Raw genomic sequence first — 23,767 nt, 5'->3', positions numbered from 1 at the left:
CCTGTGTCACCCCATGGTCCCCAATGTCCCCTGTGTCCCCTCATCCAAAGGTCCCCGATGTCCCCTGGCCCTGGTGTCCCCTGGGTTCCCGGTGTCCCCTGGTCCCCAATGTCCCCAGCGTCCCCTCACCCAATGGTCCCCAATGTCCCCTGGCCCAAAAAGTCCCAGGTGTCCCCAATGTCCCCTGGGTCCCCCGTGTCCCCTCACCCAAAGGTCCCCAATGTCCCCTGGCCCCAAAGGTCCCAGGTGTCCCCTGTGTCCCCCGTGTCCCCTCAGCCAACGGTCCCTGTGTCACCCCATGGTCCCCAATGTCCCCTGGGTCCCCTCACCCAATGTCCCCAGTGTCCCCTGTCCCCGGTGTCCCCCCCCCCCCCGCTGTCCCCTGTGCCTGTCCCCAAGGTCCCCCTGGCTCCAGGTCACCCCCATGTCCCCTTAGGGTCCCCACGGTGGGTGGCCCCTGTCCCCAAGGGAGCCCCCCCCCCCCCCGGGAAGGTCCCCACGTGTCCCCAGGGCCACCCGGGGGTGTCCGGCCCCCTGGTGACGCCCCCGTTTGTCCCCAGGGACCGTCCTCGTGGGTCACCGAGTGACCCCCCCGCCCCGCGGTGTCCCCAGTGTCCCCACAGTGTCCCCATTGTCCCCACCGTGTCCCCATTGTCCCCACGGTGTCCTCATTGTCCCCACGGTGTCCCCATCCCCTTGCTGTCCCCCTGTCCCCACAGTGTCCCTGTTGATCTCTGCTGTCCCCTTGCTGTCCCCCTGTCCCCACAGTGTCCCCTCATTGTCCTCATTGACCCCCCTGTGTCCCCCTGTCCCCTCATTGTCCCCCTGTCCCCCGTGTCCCCCCTGATCCCCCCATCGGTCCCCTGTGTCCCCCCGTGTCCCCCCGTTGATCCCCCCCGTGTCCCCATTGATCCCCCCGTCCCCATTGATCCCCATTGATCCCCATTGATCCCCCCCGTGTCCCCTCATTGTCCCCGTGTCCCCCCATTGATCCCCTGTCCCCCGTGTCCCCATTGATCCCCATTGATCCCCCCGTGTCCCCCCCGTCCCCATTGATCCCCCCGTGTCCCCATTGATCCCGTGTCCCCATTGATCCCGTGTCCCCATTGATCCCCATTGATCCCCCTGTGTCCCCCCGTCCCCATTGATCCCCATTGATCCCCATTGATCCCCCGTGTCCCCATTGATCCCCATTGATCTCCCGTGTCCCCATTGATCCCCATTGATCCCTCGTGTCCCCATTGATCCCTCGTGTCCCCATTGATCCCCATTGATCCCCCGTGTCCCCATTGATCCCGTGTCCCCATTGATCCCCATTGATCTCCCGTGTCCCCATTGATCCCCATTGATCCCCATTGATCCCCATTAATCCCCCTGTGTCCCCATTGATCCCCCCTGTCCCCATTGATCCACATTGATCCCCATTGATCCCTCGTGTCCCCATTGATCCCCATTGATCCCCATTGATCCCCCCTGTCCCCATTGATCCCGTGTCCCCATTGATCCCCATTGATCCCCATTGATCCCCATTGATCCCCCGTGTCCCCCCGTGTCCCCATTGATCCCGTGTCCCCATTGATCCACATTGATCCCCATTGATCCCTCGTGTCCCCATTGATCCCCATTGATCCCCATTGATCCCCCCTGTCCCCATTGATCCCGTGTCCCCATTGATCCCCATTGATCCCCATTGATCCCCATTGATCCCCCGTGTCCCCTCGTTGTCCCCGTGTCCCCCCGTTGACCCCTCCCGGATGTCGCAGCGGGGGGCGTGGCCCGCGCTGGTGGCGGCCGCCGAGCACTTCCGGGCCGCGTCCGGGGCGGACGTGGTGCTGCTGGCGGCGTGGGCGGGGCCGGGGGGCGTGGCCTACGCGCACCACGGGGCGGGGCCTCTGGGCGCCGCCGCGCGCCGCTACCTGCGTCACATCGTGGCCGCCCACCGCGCTGACGTCACCGCCGACGTCACCGAGGACGCCCCCCCCGCCGCCGACGCCGCCACTGACGTCGCCGCTGAGGTCGCCGCTGACGTCACCGCTGACGTCACGCCCCCCCCGCCGCCGCCGCCCCCCCCCCGGCCCAGGCGGCGCCGCCGCCGCAGCGAGGGGGGGGGAGGGGGGGCCGTGAGGAGCCCCCGCCCGGGGGACGGGGCCGGTGAGGGGGGGCGGGGGGTAATTGGGGGGGGGTAATTAAGGGTTGGGGGTAATTAGCGGTCTGGGGGGGTCATTAGGGTCTGGGGGGGTAATTAGGGGTGGGGGGTCATTAAGGGTTGGGAGTAATTAACGGTCTGGGGGGGTCATTAGGGTCTAGGGGGGTAATTAGGGGTGGGGGTCATTAAGGGTTGGGGGTAATTAACGGTCTGGGGGGGTCATTAGGGTCTGGGGGGGTAATTGGGGTCATTAAGGGGTGGGGGTAATTAATGGTTTGGGGGGGTTATTAGGGTGTGGGGGGGTAATTAGGGGTGGGGGGTAATTAAGGGTTGGGGGTAATTAATGGTCTGGGGGGGTCATTAGGGTCTGGGGGGGTAATTAGGGGTGGGGGTCATTAAGGGTTGGGGGTAGTTAATGGTCTGGGGGGGTCGTTAGGGTCTGGGGGGGGTAATTAGGGGTGGGGGGTCATTAAGGGTTGGGGGTAATTAACGGTCTGGGGGGGTCATTAGGGTCTTGGGGGGGTCATTAGGGATGGGGGTCATTAAGGGTTGGAGGTAATTAACGGTCTGGGGGGGTCATTAGGGTCTGGGGGCGTAATTAGGGGGGTCATTAAGGGTTGGGGTAATTAATGGTCTAGGGGGGGAAATTAGGGTCTGGGGGGGTAATTAGGGGTGGGGGTAATTAAGGGTTGGGGGTAATTAATGGTCTAGGGGAGTCATTAGGGTCTGGGGGGTAATTAGGGGTGGGGGTCATTAAGGGTTGGGGGTAATTAATGGTCTGGGGGGGGATTAGGGTTTGGGGAGGTAATTAGGGGTGGGGGGTCATTAAGGGTCTTGGGGGGTCATTAGGGTCTGGGGGGTCATTAAGGGTCTGGGGGTAATTGAGGATCTGGGGGGTCATTAGGGTTGGGGTAATTAAGGGTCTGGGGGGGTCTTGGGGTCATTAGGGGGTTGGGGGTCATTAGGGTTGGGGGTAATTAAGGTTTGGGGTAATTAAGGGTTTGGGGGTCATTAGGGTTGGGGGGTCCTTGGGGGGCCCTTGTGGCATTGGGGGGGGTTGGGGACATCTTGGAGTTTGGGGGGACATTGGGGGGTTCAGGGGGACATCGGGGTGTTTGGGGGGACACGGGGGGACAGGGGGGGCATTGGGGCTTTTGGGGGGGACATTGGGGTTTTTGGGGGGACATTGGGGGGTTCAGGGGGACATCGGGGTGTTTGGGGGGACATGGGGGGACAGGGGGGACATTGGGGCTTTTGGGGGGGACATTGGGGTTTTTGGGGGGACATTGGGGACATTGGGGAGTTTGGGGGGACATTGTGGTGTTCAAGGGGACATTGGGTTTTTGGGGGGACATTGGGGACATTGGAGTGTTCGGGGGGACATTGGGGTGTTTGGGGGGGACATTGGGGTTTTTGGGGGGACATTGGGGACATTGGAGTGTTCGGGGGGACATTGGGGTGTTTGGGGGGGACATTGGGGTTTTTGGGGGGACATTGGGGACATTGGAGTGTTCGGGGGGGACATTGGAGTGTTCGGGGGGACATTGGGGTTTTTGGGGGGACATGGGGGACATTGGGGAGTTTGGGGGGGCATTGGGGTGTTCGGGGGGACATTGGGGTTTTTGGGGGGACATTGGGTACATTGGGGTGTTCGGGGGGACATTGGGGTGTTTGGGGGGACATGGGGGGACACAAGGGACATTGGGGTGTTTGGGGGGGACATTGGGGTGTTTGGGGGGACATGGGGGACACGAGGGACATTGGGGTGTTTGGGGGGGACATTGGGTTTTTGGGGGGACATGGGGGACATTGGGGTGTTCGGGGGGACATTGGGGTGTTTGGGGGGACATGGGGGTGTTGGGGACGCCGGTGCCACCCCCTGTCCCCCCCTGTCCCCCCCTGTCCCCCCCCTGTCCCCAGGGCTCTTCCTCATGGACGAGGACTCCCCGGGCAGCGAGGACGATCCCTGCGAGTCGGAGCCCGAGAGCCCGGACGGTGCGGGGGGACATGGGGGACATTGGGGACATTGAGGGGACATGGGGGACACGGGGGGACATGGGGGGACATGGGGACATTGGGGACATCGTGGACATTGGGGACATTGGGGATACAGGGGGACACTGGGGACATGGGGGGACATTGGGAACAGAGGACATTGGGGACATGGGGGGACATGGGGGACACGGGGACATTGGGGACACAGGGGGACATTGGGGACATGGTGGGACACAGAGGGACATGGGATATGTGGTCCCTTCTCTGTGCTTCCCTGTGGCCACGTTGGGGACACAATGACACCTTGGGGACGCTTTGGGGACACACCGGGGACCCCCCGATGACACGGGTGTCCCTGCAGAGGGCAGTGGCCTGGGCGAGGTGGCCTTGAGGGGACACCCTGGGGACACAGTGACACCGTGGGGACACACTGGGGACCCCTGGGGACGCCTTGGGGACACAGTGGCACCTTGGGGACACAGTGACACATTGAGGACACAGTGACACCTTGGGGACACTTTGAGGACCCCTTGGGGACACCCTGGGGTCACAGTGACACCTTGGGGACATCCTGGGGACACATTGGGGACACAGCGACACATTGGGGACGTCTTGGGGATGCCTTGGGGACAGCTTGGGGACACCTTGGGGACGCAGTGACACCTTGGGGTCACACTGGGGACCCCTGGGGACACCTTGGGGACACAGGGACACTTTGGGGACACCTTGGTGACACCCTAGGGACACTTTGGTGACCTGGCTGTCGCCGCAGAGGGCAGTGGCCCGGACGAGGTGGCCCTGGGGGGGACACATTGGGGACACCCTGGGGTCACAGTGACACCTTGGGGACACTCTGGGGACACCCTGGGGACCTCTTGGAGACACGTTGGTGACAGGGCTGTCCCCACAGAGGGCAGTGGGCCAGACGAGGTAGCTTTGGGGGGACACCTTGGGGACACAGTGACACATTGGGGTCACACTGGGGACTCCTGGGGACACCTTGGGGACATCCTGGGGTCACAGTGACACACTGGGGACACAGTGACACTCTGGGGACACCTTGGGGACAACCTGGGGACACAGTGACCCCTTGGGGACCCCTTGGGGACACCCTGGGGACACTTTGGGGACACGTTGGTGTCAGGGTGTCACGCTGGTGACAGGGCTGTCCCCGCAGAGGGCAGCGGCCCCGACGAGGTGGCTCTGGGGGGGACCCATTGGGGACCCCTTGGGGACACCCTGGGGTCACAGTGACACCCTGGGGACACCCTGGGGACACGGTGACACCCTGGGGACCCCTTGGGGACCCCTTGGTGACCCGGTTGTCCCCGCAGAGGGCAGCAGCCCGGACAAGGTGGCCGTGGTGGCCCTGGGGGGGACACATTGGGGACCCCTTGGGGACACCCTGGGGACACTTTGGGGACACCTTGGGGATCCCTTGGTGACAGGGCTGTCCCCGCAGAGGGCAGCGGCCCCAACGAGGCGGCCCTGGGGGGGACACATTGGGGACACGTTGGGGTCACAGTGACACCCTGGGGACCCCTTGGGGACACTTTGGGGACACGTTGGTGACAGAACTGTCCCCGCAGAGGGCAGCAGCCCCGACGAGGTGGCCGCGGTGGCCCTGGGGGGGACACATTGGGGACACCTTGGGGACACCCTGGGGTCACAGTGACACATTGGGGACACAGTGACACCCTGGGGACCTCTTGGGGACATCCTGGGGACACTTTGGGGACCCGTTGGGGACACAGGGACCCCCTGGGGCCCCCTTGGGGACACTTTGGGGACACGTTGGTGACCCGGCTGTCCCCGCAGAGGGCAGCGGCCCCGACGAGGTGGCCGCGGTGGCCCTGGGGGGGACACATTGGGGACACATTGGGGACCCCTTGGGGTCACAGTGACACCCCGGGGACCCCTTGGTGACACGTTGGGGACACTTTGGGGACCCCTTGGTGACCCGGGTGTCCCCGCAGAGGGCAGCGGCCCCGACGAGGTGGCTCTGGGGGAGGACACATTGGGGACACCCTAGGGTCACAGTGACACCTTGGGGACCCCTTGGGGACACCCTGGGGACACTTTGGGGATCCGTTGGGGACACAGTGACACTCTGGGGACCCCTTGGTGACACCTTGGGGACACTTTGGGGACACGTTGGTGACAGGGCTGTCCCCGCAGAGGGCAGCGGCCCCGACGAGGTGGCCGCGGTGGCCGCGGGGCCGCCCTGCGCCCGCTCCCTGCCCGTCTCGGTGCCCGTGTGGGGCTTCCGGCCGGGCAGCGACACCCGCTCGTCCGACGAGGACGGCGGAAAGGTGGGGCAGGAGCTATGGGGCAGGGGGGGCTATGGGGCAGGAGCTATGGGGCGGGGGGGCTATGGGGAGGGGGGGCTATGGGGCAGGGAGCTATGGGGCGGGGGGGGCTATGGGGAGGGGGGGGGCGCTATGGGGCGGGGGGGGCTATGGGGGAGGGGGGCTATGGGGCAGGGGAGCTATGGGGCAGGAGCTATGGGGCGGGGGGGCTATGGGGGGGGCGCTATGGGGCTGGGGGGGATCTATGGGGCAGGGGGGCTATGGGGCGGGGGGGGCGCTATGGGGCGGGGGCGCTATGGGGCGGGGGGGCGCCATGGGGCGGGGGGCGCGCTATGGGGCGGGGGGGGGCTATGGGGCAGGGGGGCTATGGGGCGGGGGACTATGGGGCAGGAGCTATGGGGCAGGGGGGGCTATGGGGCAGGGGGGGGCGCTATGGGGCGGGGGGGGCGCTATGGGGTGGGGGGGGGCTATGGGGCAGGAGCTATGGGGCGGGGGGGGCTATGGGGCGGGGGGGGCGCTATGGGCAGGGGAGCTATGGGGCGGGGGAGCTATGGGGCAGGGGGGCTATGGGGTGGGGGGGGCGCTATGGGGCAGGGGCGCTATGGGGCAGAGGGGGCACTATGGGGCAGGGGGATGCTATGGGGCGGGGGGCTATGGGGCAGGGGGGTGCTATGGGCAGGGGGATGCTATGGGGCGGGGGGGCTATGGGGCAGGGGGATGCTATGGGGCGGGGAGCTATGGGGCAGGGGGCGCTATGGGGCAGGGGATCTATGGGCAGGGGGCGCTATGGGGCAGGGGGGCTATGGGGTGGGGGGGGCACTATGGGGCAGGGGGCGCTATGGGGCAGGGGGGCTATGGGGCAGGGGGATGCTATGGGGCGGGGGGGCTATGGGGCAGGGGGGTGCTATGGGGCAGGGGGCGCTATGGGGCAGAGGGGGCACTATGGGGCAGGGGGGTGCTATGGGGCGGGGAGCTATGGGGCAGGGGGCGCTATGGGGCAGGGGGGTGCTATGGTGGGGCAGGGGGGCTAAGGGGGGGGAGCTATTTGGGGTCTCCAGGGGGTATTTGGAGGGTATTGGGGGTACTTGGGGGGTATTTGGGGTCTCCGGGGGGTACTTGGGGGGTATTTGGGGGTCTCCAGGGGTATTTGGGGGTACTTGGGGGGTATTCGGGGTCTCCAGGGGTATTTTGGGGTACTTGGGGGTACTTGGGGGGTATTTGGGGTCTCCAGGGGTGTTTTGGGGTATTTGGGGGTACTTGGGGGGTATTTGGGGTCTCCAGGGGGTATTTGGGGTCTCCCGGGGGGTACTTGGGGGGTATTTGGGGGTCTCCAGGGGTATTTGGGGGTACTTGGGGGGTATTCGGGGTCTCCGGGGGTATTTTGGGGTACTTGGGGGGTATTTGGGGTCTCCAGGGGGTACTTGGGGGGGTATTTGGGGTCTCTGGGGGGTATTTGGGGGGTATTTGGGGGTCTCCAGGGGGTATTTGGGGGTACTTGGGGGTATTTGGGGTCTCCAGGGTATTTTGGGGTATTTGGGGGTACTTGGGGGTATTTGGGGTCTCCAGGGGGTATTTGGGATCTCCGGGGGGTACTTGGGGGGTATTTGGGGGTCTCCAGGGGGTATTTGGAGGGTATTTGGGGGTACTTGGGGGGTATTTGGGGGTCTCCAGGGGGTATTTGGAGGGTATTTGGGGGTACTTGGGGGGGTATTTGGGGTCTCCAGGAGGTATTTGGAGGGTGTTTTGGGGTACTTGGGGGGGTATTTGGGGTCTCCAGGGGGTATTTGGGGTCTCCCGGGGGGTACTTGGGGGGTACTTGGGGTCTCCAGGGGTACTTGGGGGTATTTTGGGGTACTTGGGGGGTATTTGGGGTCTCCGGGGGTATTTTGGGGTATTTGGGGGTACTTGGGGGGTATTTGGGGTCTCCAGGGGTATTTTGAGGTATTTGGGGTACTCGGGGGGTATTCGGGGTCTCCAGGGGTATTTTGGGGTATTTGGGGTCTCCGGGGGCGCAGGGGGGCGGTCCCGGCCCCCCCTCTGACCCCGCCCCCTCCGCAGCGCCCCTCCCCCGACCTGGAGCGGATCGGCGGCCGCATGAGGGCGCTGGCGCTGCGGGGGGGCGGGGACAGCCTGGGGGAGCGGCCGCGGGGCACCGCCCCCCCGTGACCCCGCCCCCCCGTGACCCCGCCCCCCGAGCCCCCGCCCCCCCGAGACTCCACCCCCGGAGCCCCCACCCACCCGTGACCCGGCCCACCGGGACTCCGCCCCCCCCTGGAGCCCCGCCCACCTGTGACTCCCCCCACCTCTGACTCCACCCCCCCGGGAAACTCCGCCCCCTGCCCGCGGAGCCGCCAGGCCCGCCCCCCCCCACCAAATCACTGGGGGGGGGGGGGAACCCGGAACTCCCCCCCGGGGGGGGCCCAAATGCCCCTCCCATTGAGGGAGGGGCCTAATCCCCCCCCGACCCCTGGGGGCGGGGCTAATAGTGCGGGGGGGGGGCTAAAGTCAATGGGGGGCGGGGTCTGCCATGACGCCCCGCCCCCCAATTATAACGGGGGGGGTCTCCCCCCCCACACACTTAAACACTACAGCGGGGGGCGGGGCCAAGTGTCTTATGGGGGCGGGGCCCAAATCCCGCACAAGGGCGGGGCCCCGCCCCCTTTTGGGGTGTCCCCGCCCACCCCCCCAATCAGCTGCGGGGCCGCGGCCCCTCCCCCTTTTGTATCGGATGCGGGGGCGGGGCAGCCGCCAGGCCACGCCCCCTTCTCTATTTTTTTGTCCAAAGACGGGCGGGGCTCGGCAAGCCCCGCCCCTCGGGGGCGCCGCGGCCAATAAACGGCGCCGACTTTTACCAGCCCGCGGGGAGCCGCGTCCTGATTGGACGAGAGGCCGGGGGGGGGGGGGGGTCGGAGCCGCCTCCTGATTGGACGAGAGGCCGGGGGGGGGGGGGGGGTTCGGAGCCGCCTCCTGATTGGACGAGAAGCAGCGCGGGGGGGGGGGGGGGGGGCGCGAGGCTCCCACGTGGGTATGGGGGGGGGCTCTTAAAGGGGCCGCGCCCGAGCAGGGCCCGGGGGGGGTGTCATGAGTTGCTCGTGCTCAGCTGGAACCCCCCCAAAAACGGAGCAGAATTGGGGGCAAAAACGCGTTTATTGGGGGCGGGGGGGGGGGTCTGCGAAGCTTTTATGGGGGGGTCTCTGGGGGGGAGGTCTCTGGGGGGGGAGATGGAGGTTCATGGGGGGGATGGGGGGGTCCATAAGGGGGTGTATGGGGGGAATGAGGGGGTCTATGGAGGGGGATAAGGAGGGTCCACGGGGGGGGGGGTCCATGGGGGGGTCAAAGAAGGGGGTCCATGGGGGGTCAATGGGGAGGTTTGGGGGGGGGGTTCATGGAGGGTCCATGGGGGGGGTCCATGGGGGGGGGTCTTTGGAGGGGGTCCATGGGGGGGGGTTAATGGAGGGTCCATGGGGGGAGGTTCATGGGGGGGGTCTCCATGGGGGGGGTCCCCATGGGGGGGGGTCCCCATGGGGGGGTCTCCATGGGGGGGTCTCCAAGGGGGGTCTCCATGGGGGGGGGGTCTTTGAGGGGGTCCATGGGGGGGGGTCTCCATGGGGGGTCTCCATGGGGGTCTTTGGGGGGTCTCCATGGGGGGTCTCCATGGGGGGTCTTTGGGGGGTCTCCATGGGGGGGGGTTCTGGGGGGGGGGTCTCCATGGGGGGGGTCTCCATGGGGGGGGTCTCCATGGGGGGTCTCCATGGGGGGGGGTCTCCATGGGGGGTCTCCATGGGGGGTCTCCATGGGGGGGTCTCCATGGGGGGGTCTCCATGGGGGGGGGTCTCCATGGGGGGGTCTCCATGGGGGGGGGTCTCCATGGGGGGTCTCCATGGGGGTCTCCATGGGGGGGTCTCCATGGGGGGGGGTCTCCATGGGGGGGGTCTCCATGGGGGTCTCCATGGGGGGGGGTCTCCATGCCCCCCCCCTACGCCTGCATCACAGGTCGGGATTCTCGGCCTCCAGACAGACCCCGGAGCCGGCGAAGCCGGTGCCACCCTGGGGGGGGGGACAGGGACAGTGAGGGGGGCCAGAGACCCCCCGGGAACAGAGACCCCCCCCAAGACCCCCCCCGTTCCCCTGTCCCCCCCCCCGATCCCACCCAGGACCCCCCCGTCCCCCCCCCCGGTCCCTTGGGGACCCCCCCATCCCCCTGGGGACCCCCCCCAGGACCCTTGGGGACACCCTGGGGACCCCCCAACCCCCCCCCATCCCCCTGGGGACCCCCCCATCCCCCCCCAGGACCCTTGGGGACACCCAGGGGACCCCCCAACCCCCCCCATCCCCCTGGGGACCCCCCTGTCCCCTTGGGGACCCTCCTGTCCCCTTGGTGAGCCCCCCATCCCTGTCCCCTTAGGGCCCCCCCCATCCCCCTTGGGGACCCCCCTGTCCCCTTGGGGACCCCCCCCCATCCCTGTCCCCTTGGGGCCCCCTCCATTCACTTGGGGACCCCCCTGTGGCCCCCCCCCCCGTCCCCTTGGGGACACTCTGGGGCTCCCATGTCCCCTCTGGGGACCCCCGTCCTCTTGGGGCCCCCCGTCTCCCCCGTCCCCATCCCCTTGGGGACCCCCCTGTCCCCCCTTGTCCTTGTGTCCCCCCGTCTGCCCCGTCCCCATCCCCCTGGGGACCCCCCCGCCCCCTTGGGGACACTCTGGGCTCCCATGTCCCCATGTCTCCATGTCCCCATGTCCCTCCCGTGTCCCCGTGTCCCCCCCGTCCCCCCATGTCCCCCCCCGCACCCTCTGCAGGACGATGATGTCCCCGTCCGTGAGGGCAGCCCCGTCCCCTTGGGGACACTCTGGGGTCCCCCCATGTCCCCCCCGTCCCCCCGTGTCCCCCCCATGTCCCCGTGTCCCCCCCCGTGTCCCCATGTCCCCCCATGTCCCCATGTCCCCCCGTGTCCCCCCCATGTCCCCGCACCCTCTGCAGGACGATGATGTCCCCGTCCGTGAGGGTGGCCCCGGTCAGCGGGTCCCGCATGTCCCTGCGGATCAGGCGCTCGACGGCCGCCATTGTCACCACGGCCCCCCTGGGGACAACCCGGTGTCACCAAAGGGGGGACACGGCCACCAGCGTCACCACGGCCCCCCTGGGGACAACCCAGTGTGTCACCAAGGGGGGGACACCAAGGGGGACCCCATAGGGACACGGGGACACGGCCATTGTCACCACGGCCCCCCTGGGGACAACCCAGTGTGTCACCAAGGGGGGGTGGCACCAAGGGAGGGGACACAGGGACACGGGGACACGGCCATTGTCACCACGGCCCCCCTGGGGACAACCTGTGTGTCACCAAGGGGGGTGACACCAAGGGAGGGGACACAGGGACACGGCCGCCATTGTCACCACCGGCCCCCCTGGGGACAACTGCCATGTGTCACCAAGGGGGGTGGCACCAAGGAGGCACCCCATAGGGACACAGGGCAGTGTCACCACCACCCCCCTGGGACAACCGCCATGTGTCACCAAGGGAGGGTGACACCAAGGGAGGGGACACAGCGACATGGCCACCAGCGTCACCACCACCCCCCTGGGGACACCCCCACATGTCACCAAGGCGGGGGACACGGGGACACGGCCGCCAGTGTCACCAAGCGGGTGGCACCAAGGGGGGACCCCATAGGGACACAGGGGAATGTCACCACCGCCCCCCTGGGGACACCCGTGTCACCAAGGGAGGGTGACACCAAGGGAGGGGACAATGGGGGGGACCCCATAAAGACACAGGGTAATGTCACCACCACCCCCCTGGGGACATCCCTGTGTGTCACCAAGGGGAGACACCGGGGGGGGGACACACCGGGGAATGTCACCAACACCCCCCGCGACACCCCCGTGTCACCAGGGGGGTGGCACCAAGGGGGGGAGAACACATGGGACCCCATAGGGACAGAGGGGACACACTGGAGAACTGTCACCAAGGGGGGTGGCACCGGGGGGGTGTCACCCTGTCACCGCGCGGGGGTGTTGGGGTTGTTGGGGGTTGTTGGGGTTGTTGGGGGTTGTTGGGGGTGTTGGGGGTGTTGGGGGTTGTTGGGGGTTGTTGGGGGTTGTTGCGGTTGTTGGGGGGTGTTGGGGGTGTTGGGGGTTGTTGGGGGTTGTTGGGGGTGTTGGGGGTTGTTGGGGGTGTTGGGGGTGTTGGGGGTTGTTGGGGGTTGTTGGGGGTTGTTGGGGTTGTTGGGGGTGTTGGGGGTTGTTGGGGGTTGTTGGGGTTGTTGGGGGTGTTGGGGGTTGTTGGGGTTGTTGGGGGTGTTGGGGGTTGTTGGGGGTTGTTGGGGGTGTTGGGGGTGTTGGGGGTTGTTGGGGGTTGTTGGGGGTTGTTGGGGGTGTTGGGGGTGTTGGGGGTTGTTGGGGGTTGTTGGGGGGTGTTGGGGGTTGTTGGGGTTGTTGGGGGTTGTTGGGGGTGTTGGGGGTGTTGGGGGTTGTTGGGGGTTGTTGTGGGGTTGTTGGGGGTTGTTGGGGGTTGTTGGGGGTTGTTGGGGGGTGTTGGGGGTGTTGGGGGGTGTTGGGGGTTGTTGGGGGTTGTTGGGGGGTGTTGGGGGTGTTGGGGGTTGTCGGGGTGTTGGGGGTTGTTGGGGGGTGTTGGGGGGTGTTGGGGGTTGTTGGGGTTGTTGGGGACACTCACGACGGCCGCAGCACCGCACAGGCGGTCGCGTTGTTCAGCACGTCCCCCGTCACCGCGCGGGGGTTGTTGGGGGTTGTTGGGGTGTTGGGGGTTGTTGGGGGTGTTGGGGGTTGTCGGGGGTTGTTGGGGGTTGTCGGGGGTTGTTGGGGGTGTCGGGGGTTGTCGGGGTGTTGGGGACACTCACGACGGCCGCAGCACCGCACAGGCGGTCGCGTTGTTCAGGACGTCCCCCGTCACCGCGCGGGGGGTGTTGGGGGTTGTTGGGGGGTGTTGGGGGGTGTTGGGGGTTGTTGGGGTTGTTGGGGGTTGTCGGGGTGTTGGGGGTGTTGGGGGTTGTTGGGGGTGTTGGGGGGTGTTGGGGGTTGTTGGGGGTTGTTGGGGGTTGTTGGGGGTGTTGGGGGTTGTCGGGGTGTTGGGGGTGTTGGGGTTGTTGGGGGTGTTGGGGGTTGTTGGGGGTGTTGGGGGTGTTGGGGGTGTTGGGGGTTGTTGGGGTGTTGGGGGTGTTGGGGGTTGTTGGGGGTGTTGGGGGTGTTGGGGGTTGTTGGGGGTTGTTGGGGGTTGTTGGGGGTTGTTGGGGGTGTTGGGGGTTGTCGGGGTGTTGGGGGTGTTGGGGGTTGTTGGGGGTGTTGGGGGTTGTTGGGGTTGTCGGGGGTTGTCGGGGTGTTGGGGACACTCACGACGGCCGCAGCACCGCACAGGCGGTCGCGTTGTTCAGCACGTCACCCGTCACCGCGCGGGGGGTGTTGGGGGTTGTTGGGGGTGTTGGGGGGTGTTGGGGGTGTTGGGGGTTGTTGGGGGTGTTGGGGATGTTGGGGGTTGTTGGGGGTTGTTGGGGGTTGTTGGGGTTGTTGGGGGGTGTTGGGGGTTGTTGGGGGTTGTCGGGGTGTTGGGGACACTCACGACGGCCGCAGCACCGCACAGGCGGTCGCGTTGTTCAGGACGTCCCCCGTCACCGCGCGGGGGGTGTTGGGGGTTGTTGGGGTTGTTGGGGGTTGTTGGGGTGTTGGGGTTGTTGGGGGTTGTTGGGGGTGTTGGGGGTGTTGGGGTGTTGGGGGTGTTGGGGGTGTTGGGGTTGTTGGGGGTTGTTGGGGGGTGTTGGGGGTGTTGGGGGTTGTTGGGGTGTTGGGGTTGTTGGGGGTTGTTGGGGGTTGTTGGGGGTTGTCGGGGTTGTTGGGGGTTGTTGGGGGTGTCGGGTGTTGTTGGGGTTGTTGGGGTGTTGGGGGCTGTTGGGGTGTTGGGGGGTGTTGGGGGTTGTTGGGGGTTGTTGGGGGGTGTTGGGGTGTTGGGGATGTTGGGGGTGTTGGGGGTTGTTGGGGGTGTTGGGGGTTGTCGGGGTGTTGGGGACACTCACGACGGCCGCAGCACCGCACAGGCGGTCGCGTTGTTCAGCACGTCCCCCGTCACCGCGCACCGGCGCCGCTCCGGCCGCGTCAGCAGCTGCTCCCGGCCCAATCCCGGCTCCAGCGGCCGGAACCGGACGGGAAGGAGATCCCGGAGCCGCAGGGGGCGGCCGCTCATGGGGCAGCGCGGGACGGTGTCCTGGGACAGGGGACAATGGGGACAATGGGGACAATGGGGACATGGGGACATTGGGGACAATGGGGACAATGGGGACATTGGGGACATCAGGGAGACAATAGGGACAATGGGGACAATGGGAGACAGCCGTGGGGCCGCTATGGGGCAGCCGTGGGGCTGCTATGGGGCCGCTGTGGGGTCGCTATGGGGTAGCTATGGGGCCGCCATGGGGCAGCCATGGGGCAGCCGTGGGGCAGCTATGGGGCCGCTATGGGGTAGCTATGGGGCAGTCGTGGGGCCGCTATGGGGTCCCTATGGGGCCGCCATGGGGCCGCTATGGGGCAGCCCTGGGGCTGCTACGGGGCAGCCGTGGGGCCGCTCTGGGGTGGTTGTTGGGCCACTATGGGGCAGCTGTGGGGCCGCTATGGGGCAGCCATGGGGCCGCCATGGGGTAGCTATGGGGCAGCCATGGGGTAGCTATGGGGCAGCTGTGGGGCCGCTATGGGGCAGCCATGGGGCTGCTATGGGGTAGCTATGGGGCAGCCATGGGGCAGCCGTGGGGCCGCTATGGGGCAGCCGTGAGGCCGCTATGGGGTAGCTGTGGGGCAGCCATGGGGTCGCTATGGGGTCCCTATGGGGCCGCCATGGGGCCGCTATGGGGCAGCTATGGGGTAGCTATGGGGCAGCTATGGGGCAGCTATGGGGTAGCTATGGGGTAGCTATGGGGCAGCCCTGGGGCTGCTACGGGGCAGCCGTGGGGCCACTATGGGGTGGTTGTTGGGCCGCTATGGGGCAGCTGTGGGGCCGCTATGGGGTCCCTATGGGGCAGTCACGGGGTCGCTATGGGGCAGCCGTGGGGCCGCTATGGGGCCGCACTCACCGGCTTGGCCATGGGCGCGGGGGTGGCCTCAGGGGTCAGCGACGGGATCCAGAAGCTGGGGAGGGTCTGGGACTCCGCCCCCGAGGGCGCTGGGGGGCGGGGTCAGCCCCACGGCTGCCCCACAGGCCCCTCCTGCCCCATAGACCCCCACCCCATAGCGCCCCCCTCCTGCCCCACAGCGCCAGCCTCCTGCCCCATAACCCCCCATCCTGCCCCATAACCCCCCTCCTGCCCCATAACCCCCCATCCTGACCCATAACCCCCCATCCTGCCCCATAGCCTCCTCTCTTGCCCCATAGGCCCCTATCCTGCCCCATAACCCCCCTACCCCATAGTGCCCCCCTTCTGCCCCATAGGGCCTCTGCCCCATAGTCCCCCCGCCCCACGGTGCCCCCCTCCTGCCCCACAGCGCCCCTCCTGCCCCATAACTGCTCTCCTGCCCCATAGCTGCCCTCCTGCCCCACAGCGCCCCCCTCCCACCCCACAGCGCCTCCCCGCCCCATAGCGCCCCTCACCGGCCCATACTGCCCCCTCCTGCCCCATAGCACCCCATAGCTCCCCATAGTGTCCCCTTGTGCCCCATAGTGCCCCCCCACCCCATAGCTCCCCATAGCGCCCCTCACCGCCCCATAGTGCCTCCTCCTGCCCCATAGCGCCCCACCGCCCCATAGTGCCCCATAGCACCCCATAGCGCCCCTCCTGCCCCATAGCACCCCATAACTCCCCATAGCGCCCCATAGCACCCTCTATCTCCCCATAGCGCTTCTCCTGCCCCATAGTGCCCCCCTCCTGCCCCATAGCACCCCACATCTCCCCATAGCACCCCATAGCGCCCCCCTCCTGCCCCACAGCGCCCCCCTCCTACCCCACAGCGCCTCCCCGCCCCATAGCGCCCCTCACCGCCCCATAGTGCCCCCTCCTGCCCCATAGCACCCCATAGCTCCCCATAGTGTCCCCTCCTGCCCCATAGCGCCTCTCCACCCATAGCTTCCCATAGCGCCCCTCACTGCCCCATAGTGCCCCCTCCTGCCCCATAGCGCCGCTCACCACCCCATAGTGCCCCACGGCTCCTCACAGCTTCCCCCTGCCCCATAGTGCCCCATAGCTCCTCATAGCGCCCCCCCCGCCCCATAGCAGCCCATAGCGTCCCCCTCCTGCCCCATAGTGCCCCATGGCTCCCCATAGCGCCCCACAGCTCCCCATAGTGCCCCTGCCCCATAGCACCCCCCTCCTGCCCCATAGCGCCCCATATCTCCCCATAGCGCCCCTCCTGCCCCATAGCTCCCCATAGCGCCCCCCTGCCCCATACCACCCCATAGCGCCCCCCCCTGCCCCATACCATCCCATAGCTCCCCATAGCTCCCCATAGTGCCCCTGCCCCATAGCGCCCCCCTCCTGCCCCATATCTCGCCATAGCGCCCCTCCTGCCCCATAGCGCCCCCCATCTCCCCCTATCTCCCCATAGCTCCCCATAGCGCCCCATATCTCCCCGTAGCGCCCCCCTCCTGCCTCACATCTCCCCATAGCTCCCCATAGTGCCCCTGCCCCATAGCGCCCCTCCTGCCCCATAGCGCCCCCCTCCTGCCCCACATCTCCCCCCATCTCCCCCCATCTCCCCATAGCTCCCCCCATCTCCCCATAGCGCCCCCCTCCTGCCCCATAGCGCCCCATAGCGCCCGCCATCTCACCTCCCCCCCCCCCCTCACCGCTGGTTCCGGGGGCCGCGGGCGCCGCCCCCCCCGGCGCCCCCTCCCCCTCCCGCTCCTTGGCCCGGCGCCGGGCGCCCTCCTGGCGCTGGTAGGCCTGGGGGGGGGGGGGAGCGTGAGCGCCGCGACACCGGCCCCCCGGAAACACGACCGGGAAACCAGGGACCCCCCGGGAACTGGGACCCCCCCGGGAACCGCAACCTGGGACATGGGGACCCCCCGGGAACTGGGACCCCCCCAGGAACTGGGACCCCCGCAGGAACCGCAACCAGGAACACAGGGACCCCCCGGAAACTGGGACCCCCGGAAACTGGGACCCCCCTGGGAACTGGGACCCCCCAGAAACCGCAACCCGGGACACGGGGACCCCTCGGAAACTGGGACCCCCCCAGGAACCGCGACCTGGGGAATGGGGACCCCCCGGAAACCGCGACCCGGGGGACGGGGAACCCTGGAAACTGGGACCCCCCCGGGAACTGGGACCCCCCGGAAACTGCGACCCGGAACATGGGGACCCCCCGGAAACTGGGACCCCCCGGGAACTGGGACCCCCCGGAAACCGCGACCCGGAACGCGGGGACCCCCCGGAAACTGGGACCCCCCAGAAACCGCGACCGGGAACATGGGGACCCCCGGAAACTGGGACCCCCCCTAGGAACCGTGACCTGGGGAATGGGGACCCCCTGGAAACTGGGACCCCCCGGAAACTGCGACCCGGGACACGGGGACCCCCCGGAAACTGGGACCCCCCCCTGGGAACAGGGACCCCCCAGAAACCGTGACCCGGGAAACCAGGGACCCCCCGGAAACTGAGACCCTCCGGAAACCGCAACCGGGAACGTGGGGACCCCCCGGGAACTGGGACCCCCCGGAAACACGACCCGGGACATGGGGACCCCCCGGAAACTGCGACCCAGGAAACCAGGACCCCCGGAAACCGGGACCCCCCGCCCCGGAACCGCGACCCGGGGAATGGGGACCCCCTGGGAACTGGGACCCCCCGGAAACACGACCCGGAACATGGGGACCCCCGGAAACTGGGACCCCCCCGGGAACAGGGACCCCCTGGAAACGCCACCCGGAACATGGGGACCCCCTGGGAACGACAACCCAGGGAATGGGGTCCCCTGGAAACTGGAACCTCCGGGAACTGGGACCCAAACTGGGACCCCCCCAGGAACCGCGTCCCGGAACATGGAGACCCCCCGGAAACCGAGACCCGGGCACAGGGACCCCCCGGAAACCACGACCTGGGACACGGGGACCCCCCCCAAAACTGGGACCCCCCGGAAACTGCGTCCTGGAACATGGGGACCCCCAGGAACTGGGAGCCCCCTGGAACGACCTCCCTGGAAATTGGGACCCCCCGGAAACCGGGACCTGGGACACGGGGACCCCCCTGGAAACCGGGACCCCCCCGGACACGGGGATGGCCCCGGAAATGGGGACCCCCCCCCCCCGGGACATGGGGACCCCCCGGAAACCACAACCCAGTGTCCCTTGGAAATGGGGACCCCCCGGAAACCAGGACATGGGGACCCCTGGATAGAGGAACCCCCCTGGGACATGGGGAGCCCCCCGGAAACTGGGACACCCTGGACATGGGGCCCCCCTGGAAACCAGGACCCGGCACATGGGGACCCCCTGGACAGAGGGACCTCCCTGGACACCGGGACCTGCCCGGACTCCTGGGCCCTTCCCAGGTTCTCGGGTCCCCCCCCGGATTCCCGGTCCCTTCCCGGACTCCTGGGGCCGTCCCGGTCTCCCGCCCCCCCAGCATTCCCACATTCCGGTATTCCCGGCGTTCCCGGCATTCCGGAATCCCGGCATTCCAGCCCCGTTCCCGCCCCCCCGGTATTCCCGGTGTTCCCGGCGTTCCGGAATCCCGGCATTCCAGCCCCGTTCCCGCCCCCCCGGTATTCCCGGTGTTCCCGGCGTTCCGGAATCCCGGCATTCCGGCCCCGTTCCCGCCCCCCCGGTATTCCCGGTGTTCCCGGCGTTCCGGCATTCCGGAATCCCGGCGTTCCGGCCCCGTTCCCGCCCCCCCCGGTATTTCCGGCGTTCCCAGCATTCCGGAATCCCGGCGTTCCGGCCCCGTTCCCGCCCCCCCGGTATTTCCGGCGTTCCCGGCGTTCCGGAATCCCGGCATTCCGGCCCCGTTCCCGCCCCCCCGGTATTTCCGGCGTTCCCGGCGTTCCGGAATCCCGGCATTCCGGCCCCGTTCCCGCCCCCCCCCCGGTATTCCCGGCGTTCCCGGCATTCCGGAATCCCGGCATTCCGCCGTTCCCGCCCCCCCGGTATTCCCGGTGTTCCGGCGTTCCGGAATCCCGGCGTTCCGGCCCCGTTCCCGCCCCCCCGGTATTCCCGCCGTTCCCGGCGTTCCGGAATTCCCGGCGTTCCGGCCCCGTTCCCGCCCCCCCGGTATTCCCGGCGTTCCCGGCGTTCCGGAATCCCGGCATTCCGGCCCCGTTCCTGCCCCCCCGGTATTCCCGGTGTTCCGGCGTTCCGGCATTCCGGAATCCCGGCGTTCCGGCCCCGTTCCTGCCCCCCCGGTATTCCCGGTGTTCCCGGCGTTCCGGAATCCCGGCATTCCGGCCCCGTTCCCGCCCCCCCCCGGTATTCCCGGTGTTCCCGGCGTTCCGGAATCCCGGAATTCTGGAATTCCCGCTCACCCGGTGCAGCCGGCCCAGGCGGCGCCGCTCGTGCAGCAGATACTCCAGGATGGCCTCGCGCTCGAACAGGAACCCGGCCGGCCTGGGGGGACGGGGACCGTGTCCCCAGTGTCCCCAACGTGTCCCCGGGTGTCCCCAAGGTCCCCAAGGTCCCCCCGTGTCCCCCCACATGGTCCCAGTGTCCCCAATGTCCCCCCATGTCCCCAATGTCCCCCCGGGTGTCCCCACGTGTCCCCAATGTCCCCCCACATGGCCCCAATGTCCCCACGTCCCCCCATGTCCCCACATGTCACCGTGTCCCCTGTGTCCCCCTGGGTGTCCCCATGTCCCCAATGTCCCCCCCGGGTGTCCCCACGTGTCCCCAAGGTCCCCCCACATGGCCCCAGTGTCCCCATGTCCCCCCGTGTCCCCATGTGTCACCATATGGCCCCATTGCCCCAACGTCCCTCTCTGTGTCCCCATGTCCCCCCGGGTGTCCCCGTGTCCCCCCCATGGCCCTTCACGTCCTCTGCCATCCCCTTATGTCCCCCCTGTGTTCCCCCTGCACCCCCATGTCCCCCAGGTCCCCTCAACGTCCCCCCATGTCCCCCCATGTCCCCAATGCCCCCCGTGTCCCCCCTTGTCCATGTCCCCAAAGTCCCCCCATGTCCCCTCAATGTCTCTCTATGTCCCCCCTGTCCCCTCTGTTCCCCCACGTGGTCCCAATGTCCCTCCCCGTTCCCTCATGTCCCTCCAATGTCCCTCCCATATCCCCAATGTCCCCCCATGTCCCTTCACAGCCCCCATGTCCCCCCTCATGGCCCCATGTCCCCCCATGTCCCCAATATCCCCTCATGCCCTCCCAAGTCCCCACATGTCCCCAACGTCCCCCCATGTCCCTCCGTGTCCCCCCAGGTGTCCCCATGTCCCTTCACGTCTCTCCATGTCCCCAGTGTCCCTCAACATGTCCCTGATATCCCTAATGTCCCCCCATGTCCCTCCATGCCCCTATCTTCCTCCATGTCCCCCCATGTCCCTCCATACCCCCACGTCCCCCCCACCTCTCCATGTCCCCCCATGCTCCCCATGTCCCTAAATGTCCCCCCATGTCCCCTTGTCCCCATGTCCCCCCAATGTCCCCAATGTCCCCCCATGTCCCTCCATGTGTCCCTGTCCCCCCATGTCCCTTCATGGCCCCAGTGTCCCCCCACATGGCCCCATGTCCCTCCATGTTCCTTCAATGTCCCCTCATGTCCCCAATGTCCCCAATATCCCCCATGTCCCTCCATGTCCCCCCACGTGTCTCCATGTCCTCCACGTCCCCAATGTCCCCCCATGTCCCTCCATCTGTCCCCTAGCATGTCCTCAATGCCCCCATATCCCCATGTCCCTCCATGTGTCCCCATGTCCCCCAGTGTCCCCAATGTCCTCCCATGTCCCCCCATGCCTCTAATGTCCTCCCATGTGCCCATATCCCCCCCATGTCCCCAATGTCCCCCCATGTCCCCCAACATGTCCCCAATGTCCCCCCCGTCCCTCCATCTGTCCCCCCACATGTCCTCAGTGACCCCATATCCCCATGTCCCTCCATGTGTCCCCATGTCCCCCAGTGTCCCCAATGTCCTCCCATGTCCCTAATGTCCTCCCCTGTCCTCCCATGTCCCCCTGTCCCCATATCCCCCCATGTCCCTCCATCTGTCCCCCCACACGTCCTCAATGCCCCCCATGTCCCCCTGTCCCTCCATGTGTCCCCGTCCCCCACATCCCCCCGTGTCCCCAATGTCCCCCCATGTCCCCATGTCCCCCCCATGTCCTCCCCATATCCCCCCATATCTCCCGCTGTCCCCCATGTCCCCCTGTCCCCCTATCCCCCCATGTCCCTCCATGTCCCTCCATGTCCCTAATGTCCTCCCATGTCCCCCTGTCCCCCTTATATCCCCCCATATCTCCCCCTGCCTTCATGTCCCCCCACGTGTCCCCAACGTCCCTCCATGTGTCCCCCCTCACGGCCCCCTGTCCCTCCATGTTCCTTCAAGTCCTCCAATGTCCCCTCATGTCCCCAATGTCCCCCCAATATCCCCCATGTCCCTCCATGTCCCCTCACATGTCCCCATGTCCCTCCACGTTCCTCCATATCCTCAGTGTCCCCCAACATTTCCCAAATATCCCCCACGTCCCCAATGTCCCCCCATGTCCCTCCATCTGTCCCCTAACATGTCCTCAATGCCCCCCATGTCCCTCCATACCCCCATGTCCCCCCATGTCCCTAATGTCCTCCCATGTCCCCATATCCCCCCCATGTCCCTCCATGTCTCCCTGTCCCCCTTATGTCCCCCCCATGTCCCCCCATGTCCCTCCATGTCCCCCCATGTCCCCTTGTCCCCATGTCCCCTGTCCCCATATCCCCCCATGTCCCCCTTACATCCCCCCATATCTCCCCCTGCCCCCATGTCCCCCCATCCCTCATGTCCCCCCCATGTCCCCAATGTCCCCCCCATGTCCCCCCATGTCCCCCATCTCTCTCCATGTCCCCATATCCCCCTTATGTCCCCCTTATGTCCCCCCCATATCTCCCCCTGTCCCCCATGTCCTCCCCTTGTCCCCAATGTCCCCCCCATGTCCCCCTTATGTCCCCCCATCTCCCCCTGTCCCCCATGTCCTCCGCTTGTCCCCCATGTCCCCCCCGTCCCCCTTGTCCCCCCATGTCCCCGTTATGTCCCCCCCATGTCCCCAATGTCCCCCATGTCCCCATGTCCCCATGTCCCCAGTGTCCCCATGTCCCCCCCATGTCCCCCATGTCCCCCCCATGTCCCCCATGTCCCCGTTATGTCCCCCCATGTCCCCGTGTCCCCCCATGTCCCCCCATGTCCCCAATGTCCCCCATGTCCCTAGTGTCCCCATGTCCCCAATGTCCCCATTATGTCCCCCCCCGTCCCCCATGTCCCCATGTCCCCCCCATGTCCCCATTATGTCCCCCCCGTGTCCCCGGTGTCCCCCCCGGTCCCGCTCCCCGCTCACGTGACCACCGGGTCCCAGCAGGGCTGCAGCGAGAGGCAGCAACAGTCAAAATCCTTCACGGCGTCGCGGCCCAGCCGGACCCGCTGGGTGCCGTACCCGGAAGCGGCTTCCGGTCCGGGGCGGAGGGGGGACACGGTCACCCCCGGGCACCGCCGGAGCCCCCCGCCGGTGCCCCGGAAGTGCCCCCGCGCTCACCCGTGTCCTTCCGCTTCTCGTGGTACGTGTACACGGCGCCCGCCGTGCAGTTCTTGCCGTGCCGCGTCATGGCGGCGCCCGCGGGGGGGACCCGTTAGGGCGCTGCACCCGCCGCCGCCGCCCCGGCCGCCGCTGCTCGGTGCGGAAGTTGGGCCGCACTTCCGGTGTGCGCCGCGGGGCGGAGCCGCCGCGCGAAGGTTCCGCCCCCGCCTACTGGGGAAGTTGGGCGGTACTTCCGGTGTGCGCCGGGGGGGCGGAGCCGCCGCGCGGAGGTTCCCGCCCCGCCGCCGGAAGGGGCCCGGCGAGGCCCCGCCCCCCGCTCTCAGGCCCCGCCCCCCGCTCTGGGGCCCCGCCCCGATCGAGTCGCCGCGCGGAGGTTCCGCCCCCGCCCACTGCGGAAGTCGGGCCGCACTTCCGGCGCGCGCTGGGGGGCGGAGCCGCTGCGAGGAGGTTCCGCCCCCGGCGCCGCTCGCTGCGGAAGTTGCGCTCACTTCCGGTGTGCGCCGAGGGGGCGGAGCCGCCGGGCGGAAGCTCCGCCCCCGCCGCCAAGAGGGGCCCGGCGAGGCCCCGCCCCCCGCGCAGAGGCCCCGCCCCCTGCACCGAGGCCCCGCCCCAATCGCTTTGACCCCCGGTTCCTCCTAATTACCCCAATGACCCCCCGGTTACCCCCAATTAA

The 23,767-nt window shown here is 67.8% G+C and overlaps 2 protein-coding genes across 2 annotated transcripts; one reads left to right on the top strand and one right to left on the bottom strand.

Annotated features, from left to right (window-relative positions):
* The first annotated feature begins 1,754 nt into the window (after nucleotides 1-1,754).
* LOC148590712 (proline-rich AKT1 substrate 1-like) lies at nucleotides 1,755-8,743 on the top strand. Its single transcript, XM_088538685.1, has 6 exons — nucleotides 1,755-2,015; nucleotides 3,051-3,057; nucleotides 4,067-4,141; nucleotides 6,320-6,453; nucleotides 8,509-8,561; nucleotides 8,647-8,743. The coding sequence occupies exons 1-6, from the start codon at nucleotides 1,755-1,757 to the stop codon at nucleotides 8,741-8,743; spliced, it is 627 nt and encodes a 208-aa protein (XP_088394811.1).
* A 1,683-nt stretch (nucleotides 8,744-10,426) lies between these two features.
* LOC148590711 (nitric oxide synthase-interacting protein-like) lies at nucleotides 10,427-23,203 on the bottom strand. Its single transcript, XM_088538684.1, is given in 10 exon segments — nucleotides 10,427-10,455; nucleotides 10,458-10,497; nucleotides 11,419-11,527; nucleotides 14,475-14,662; nucleotides 15,522-15,610; nucleotides 16,145-16,163; nucleotides 17,268-17,324; nucleotides 19,900-19,981; nucleotides 22,897-23,002; nucleotides 23,092-23,203. Coding segments are annotated over 10 exon segments (789 nt in total). The 5' UTR covers nucleotides 23,162-23,203.
* Nucleotides 23,204-23,767: the final 564 nt, after the last annotated feature.

The sequence above is a fragment of the Tinamus guttatus genome, unplaced genomic scaffold (genome assembly GCF_059628265.1).
Source record: "Tinamus guttatus ecotype Peru unplaced genomic scaffold, ASM5962826v1 Tinamus_guttatus_pri_ptg001147l, whole genome shotgun sequence".
Classification (NCBI taxonomy): Eukaryota; Metazoa; Chordata; class Aves; order Tinamiformes; family Tinamidae; genus Tinamus; species Tinamus guttatus.
This window is presented reverse-complemented; position numbering and strand designations above follow the sequence as displayed.